This window comes from Zonotrichia albicollis, chromosome 37 (assembly GCF_047830755.1).
Source record: "Zonotrichia albicollis isolate bZonAlb1 chromosome 37, bZonAlb1.hap1, whole genome shotgun sequence".
NCBI lineage: Eukaryota > Metazoa > Chordata > Aves > Passeriformes > Passerellidae > Zonotrichia > Zonotrichia albicollis.
This window is the reverse complement of record NC_133855.1, coordinates 1,444,897-1,450,844: the sequence shown is the minus strand read 5'-3', so window position 1 is coordinate 1,450,844 and position 5,948 is coordinate 1,444,897. Positions and strand designations below refer to the sequence as shown.

General features: G+C 49.3%; 1 protein-coding gene across 1 annotated transcript; it reads right to left on the bottom strand.

Annotated features, from left to right (window-relative positions):
* Positions 1–319: 319 nt before the first annotated feature.
* LOC141726658 (olfactory receptor 14I1-like) lies at positions 320–1,252 on the bottom strand. Its single transcript, XM_074531619.1, has one exon. It carries the CDS (start codon positions 1,250–1,252, stop codon positions 320–322), a length of 933 nt encoding a protein of 310 aa, XP_074387720.1.
* Between the last annotated feature and the right edge of the window lie 4,696 nt (positions 1,253–5,948).

Genomic DNA, 5,948 nt, shown 5'->3' with positions numbered 1-5,948 from the left:
CTGATCTGCCCCAGCTCTGAACACAGACATTGCTGCTGCAGCTCCAGAGAAGGCAACAAAAGGGGGATCTGTGGTGAAAACTCTCCTGGGAGAGCCTTTATTCTGTCTAAAGCCACTGAGACAACAGCTCTTCGTTGACACAGTCTGAGGCCACAGTAAAAGCTGAGAGAAAAAAAAAATGAGAAATGGCACCAAAAATGACCTTCCTTTGCTGTAAATAATAATAAAAAAAGAAAGACAGAAAGACATCGACCACCAAACCCACATAGTATCAAATATCAGTTTTATTACAAGTCATTTGCAGAATTTGGCAACTAGTTTAATGCTTGTGAAACCATCCAGTCATCAGTCTCCACACTGCAGCCTTGAGCTCCTGGTTCCTGAGGCTGTAGATGAGGGGGTTCAGGGCTGGAGGCACCACTGAGTACAGAACTGACAGGGCCAGATCCAGGGATGGGGAAGAGATGGAGGAGGGCTTCAGGTAGGCAAATGTGCCAGTGCTGAGAAACAGGGAGACCACAGCCAGGTGAGGGAGGCAGGTGGAAAAGGCTTTGTGCCGTCCCTGCTCAGAGGGAATCCTCAGCACAGCCCTGAAGATCTGCACATAGGAGAAAACAATGAACACAAAACAACCAAAACCTAAACAGGCACTAAAAGCAAGAAGCCCAACTTCCTTGAAGTAGGAGTGTGAGCAGGAGAGCTTGAGGATGTGTGGGATTTCACAGAAGAACTGGCCCAGGGCATTGCCATGGCACAGGGGCAGGGAAAATGTATTTGCTGTGTGCAGCAGAGCATTGAGAAAGGCACTGGCCCAGGCAGCTGCTGCCATGTGGGCACAAGCTCTGCTGCCCAAGAGGGTCCCGTAGTGCAGGGGTTTGCAGATGGACACGTAGCGGTCGTAGCACATCACAGTGAGAAGGGAAAGCTCTGCTGAGATGAAGAACATAAAGAAAAGGAGCTGAGCAGCACATCCTGCGTAGGAGATGTCCCTGGTGTCCCAGAGGGAATTGTGCATGGCTTTGGGGACAGTGGTGCAGATCATGCCCAGATCGCTGAGGGCCAGGTTGAGCAGGAAGAAGAACATGGGCGTGTGCAGGTGGTGGCTCCAGGCTACGGCGCTGATGATGAGGCCGTTGCCCAGGAGGGCAGCCAGGGAGATGCCCAGCAAGAGGCAGAAGTGCAGGAGCTGCAGCTGCCGCGTGTCTGCCAGTGCCAGCAGGAGGAAGTGCCTGATGGAGCTGCTGTTGGACATTCCTTCACTCTGGCCATGGTGGACAGTTGAAACAAGACATTGACAAGTCGGGACGAATTTTCTTGAGTCAATCCTTTTGTATTTTGTTGCACATTCACTAAAAATTACTTTTCTTTCTTTGGGGAAATTTCACTTAGTTTTGGGTTTTTTTTTTTTTCTAAGTTTGGGTTTGTGCTTCTGAGTTATCGCCTGATCTTCAGCATTACTCTCATCCTGAACACACTGGAGCCCAGAGGGAAAACAGGGTTCCCGGTGCCCCAGTGCAGTCCAACCTGCTGGTGTCACACAGGTGCCCTTTGATCAGTATACCTCCCTCTAGTTCAGCATGATTGCACTTCAAACATCCTTGAAAATAAAGTGGACATTTGAAGGTTCCAGTTTCTACGTCAACATCTCTAAATTTTTCTCTTTTCTTCTGGAGCTGGACAGGGAGGGATACCAAGGGTTGGTCTGGCTCCCTGCATCCTGGAGTTGTGCCTACTGGGAGCTGTTTCTCTCTATCCAAGCCCTGTCCCTGCCAGTGCTGCCCGAGCCCAGCCCAGCCCTGGGGGCTCAGCTCTGCCCTCCAGACCCCTCCCAGCAGAGGGACCTGCCCAGGGGCATCTCCCTGGCAGCAAAACCTTAAGGGCAGGCCAGACAAACAGAGATGCCGCAAGCCAAGGTGCTGCTGCTGCTGTCTGTAGGGAGAGCAGGCTGAGGAGGCCCTTTCTGAGGGAGAGTTGAGGCCCATCTGCTGATGCCCAGGGTGACAGTGCAGGACAGTGACACAGCCAAATCTGACAGCCCCTTTCCCTTCCCTTTGGGAGAAAGCTGGGAGCAGCCCTGGCCATGCAGCACCATCTCCAGAGCAGGAGGAATCTGCCCTCATGGGGGTGGCTCCTTCCACCTCCAACTTCTTCCCTGCAGCGTCCATGGGGAGCTGCCAGGCAGGCTGAGAGCTGCCCCTGGCAGGTGGCACATGCCCTGGGCTGGCCAAGAGCCCTGAGGGCTGCAGGAGCTGCTCTGCAGGACAGCCCTGGGCAGCCCTGGCTGCAGCCCCAGCTTCACCCCCTGCAGCCGTCCCTGGCAGCAGGAGCCGTCCTGCCCTGTCCCTCTGACAGTGCCCAGGGCAGCCCCGCTCTGCAGCACATCCTCCTCCTCCTCCTCCTGTGCCAGAGAGAAACTGGGAGAGTCCTCCTGACACATCCCTCAGGCTGTGGGGTGTGCTGGCTTCAGGAGATCCCTCCAGGAGCACAGCGGACATTGCCCTGCACCCACACACTCACCATGCTCAGGGCTGTGAAGATCTTTCCCCAAGTGAAGTCTCAGCTCAATGTCTTCCCAATCCTGATTGCCTTCAGCCTGTCTCTGCCTGGCTCCTGTCCCCTCAGTGCCTGCAGGCAGAGCCCTCAGCCCTGCTGGTCTGGCAGAGGAGCTGGTGCTGGGAAGAGCTGTTCCTTTAAAGGTGAGCAGCACAGACACAGGACAAGGACTTTAATGAGCCTCTTCGGGCTTTGGTATTGTTTACATCAGACTCAGTCCCTGAGAGAGTGTTCAAAAAACTTCGCAAGAACTCAAACTTAAATTGAAACTCCAAAGTTTCTAAAAGTTTAATAAGTCTCGCTGAGAATGTGTCCCAAGGTTCCATTTAGAGTAGAACACTGGAGGCAGTGATGACAGCTGGGGACAAACAAGGCCAAGGTGTCTCTGGTGCTGAAAAAAGCTGGATGTGTTTGAGGAATGCAAAGGGCCAAGGCCTGAGCCCCAGCCCCTGGCCAGGCAGATGCTGTCCCTCCCTCCTTGCTCAGGGCTCTTGCCGGGATGGGCACTGGCATGTGGGGATGTGCAATGGCAAGGGCAGGAGCATGGGGCGGCCCCTGCCAGGCTGCTGAGCAGGGACAAGGAGGCAATGAGGCCCCAGGCCTGCAAGGGTCACTTGTCTCCTGCTCCTGCCTCAGTGCTTTCCTTTTTATGGAAAAGAATCCTCCCTCCTTCCCAGGCACTCATTGTGGGAAAACAGGTCTCCCATACGACTAACCAGTATGATTAAGCAGAAGCCATTAATTGTTTACATTATGCACTTATTTATACATTCTAACCCTACTGCATGCACTGATCACACTCTTCTTCATTGGAGCCTCTCTCTTGTCCTTGTGTTCTGCACACACTTCTCAGAGTATGTGATTGGTTACAGTTCAGGTGGTTCACAGCCCTCGGTTATCGAGTTCTTGCGGTCTTGGTATTCTGTTTCTCAGTCTTTTCTTTCTTCATTAAGCACAGTTTATGTCTTAGTAACCTTGGTGATTTCTAGAGGGCTCTGATAAGAACAACTACAAGCAACATGGCTCATGCACAGTGTGGCCCAAGTTGTTCAGATACATTGCTACAATTCCCTCTTCTTCTTCTTGCACCAGCCAAACCCTTTTCACTGTATTTTCTATCAAGTGGGTCACCAATTTCACTATGCATGGAATAATACAAAGCAATATAATAATGACTACTAGTAATAACAAAGCTCCCTTTAAGGTATCTTTCAATCATCCAGTTATTCCCCATCCCTCAAACCATTCATCCAAGCCCAAATCATTCACAGTTAATTTCTTCATGTTGTCTTCTAGTTGTTTGAGTTTCCTGTGAATGGAAGAGAGGAGGTTCATAAAACACATTCCTTCAAAATTCTCACACCTGTGCCCATGTGCTAACATCAAAAAGTCGATAGCCGCTCTATTTTGCAGTGTGCCTTGTCTAATACTATCTACATCAGTGAGCATTTGATTTAAAATAGCTGAACTTGTGTTCAGTGTGGGAATCCACAAAATCAGAGGGTTTTGGGGAAGCTGCAAAAGGCAGGCCTCAGAGACAGCAGAACTGTGATTAGAGCTAAGCAGTAGCCATGAGATAGGTCAGCAGAAAAATTATTTAAAAAGTAGAAAAGCAAGGAGAAATAGAACAACGGTCTGTGTCTAAACGCTTGTCTAGCATAACTCCCTAAGCTACAGAAAAGTTTTTCTGGCAAGATATTAGGAAGTTTGAAGCTTAATAATGGAGCTCTGTGCATTGTGTTTTAAAGCTTACAAGCAGGTAATGTATTTAAAATAGGCAAGCATTGCTTTTACCAAAGGTACATGGGCTTATAGTGGTTGGATAGAACTGCCGTCAATGTGCTTTTGTTTTGTGTGATTGGTGAAAAAACTTATAAACTAAGTTGTACTATTAAGTTCTTGGTCTGCTGCTTCGGATGTGAGCTGCTTGCATCTTCGCATTGTCACAACCATGTAATGGGACTGATGCTGAAAAATAAAACAGCTCAAGGCACGTTCCACAGCAGTGCCTTTCCCGTTTGTGATTTATACATAGCCCCTGGCTCTCTCTATACAGGAGAGACTGTGCAAAGTACTTTATGTTATTCGAATTTCATTAATTCTAATGTCATATATATTTCACGAATTCCTCTCAAAAAGAACCAAACCCCCCTGTCTTAAGGCACTTTCATAACAACATGTACACACACCTCAAAGAAAGACCTCCAGTACTTGACCAGAATCATGAATCTAAAATTGTTGAAGGGCCATACCCTCTCATTATGTGGGTGACAGAATATGCTTGTGTTTCTACAGATACAGGACCCCGGTGGATTCCCAGAAGATTTGTCAGTCCCTACGTAGACCACAGACCTGAAGATGACCCCTTGAATGAACACAAAGTCAGCTCCCTCTACCACCATGCCACAGAAGCAGCTTTCTCTTGGAGGTGAAGAAAAAAGAAATTCACATATCCAAACATTGTGGCAAGGACACTCATCACACGTAGATATATCCCACTGATAACATCCATGTCAGTCTCAAATGCAGACACACCCCTCCCTTTTCCATCCCTCTACCAGTGACTCTTTGTCCATACCCCTCCCTCTTTCCCCTCTTGAAACTACTCCTTTTTCCCTCCCTCAAACTTCCCTCAAAAAAGAGAAGGGAGTTATTAGGAGGAGTTGGTAAGAACTATAGGGGGAACTTAAGAATATTTAAGGATGTCTTAAAATAAGTCAACTAATGTGTGCTTTTACCATCCACAAGTGAAAACTACCGAGTCGGAAAGAAGAAGTATGATTCTTCCGGCAATACCCTCCAGGGCACCCACAGCAGTACCAGTGCCACCGTTGCCATCGTCTTTATCAGCGCCCTCATCTGTATCCAAATGACCACCAGCTGGATCATCCCGCAGCCAAACCAAAACATCTGGGTCACTTTGGTGAAGTCATTAAAGCCAGACAATCTTTGCATGGCCATGGGATGTGTAGACAATCTGCTCTTAACATTCCTAATGGGAGTTCCCCTGTCACCAAATGACTGCCTGTACGCAGGTAAGAAACCCAACCCCATGGACACCTGGGACAAATGGACAAAGATCCTCCCACACCATGTCTCCACAGGATTTGCTTTTCCAGGCCCACGATGGTGTTCTGGGCAGTGGTGTGAGGCACAGGGTAGGTTTCCAACCATCCAGTGGTGGACTCCACCATGATCAGCACATGACGCTTGCCTTGGAGTGTCTGGGGCAGTGTGATGGAGTCAATCTGCCAGGCCTCCCCATACTTGTACTTGGACCACCGCCCACCGTACCAGAGGGGCTTCACTCGCTTGGCCTGCTTGATGGCAGCACACGTCTCACAGTCATGGATAACCTGAGAAATACTGGCCATGGTTAGATCCACCCCTTGGTC

Excerpts from the sequence above, each read along its gene's own strand:
- LOC141726658 (XM_074531619.1), bottom strand. The coding sequence starts at position 1,252 with ATGTCCAACAGCAGCTCCATCAGGCACTTCCTCCTGCTGGCACTGGCA.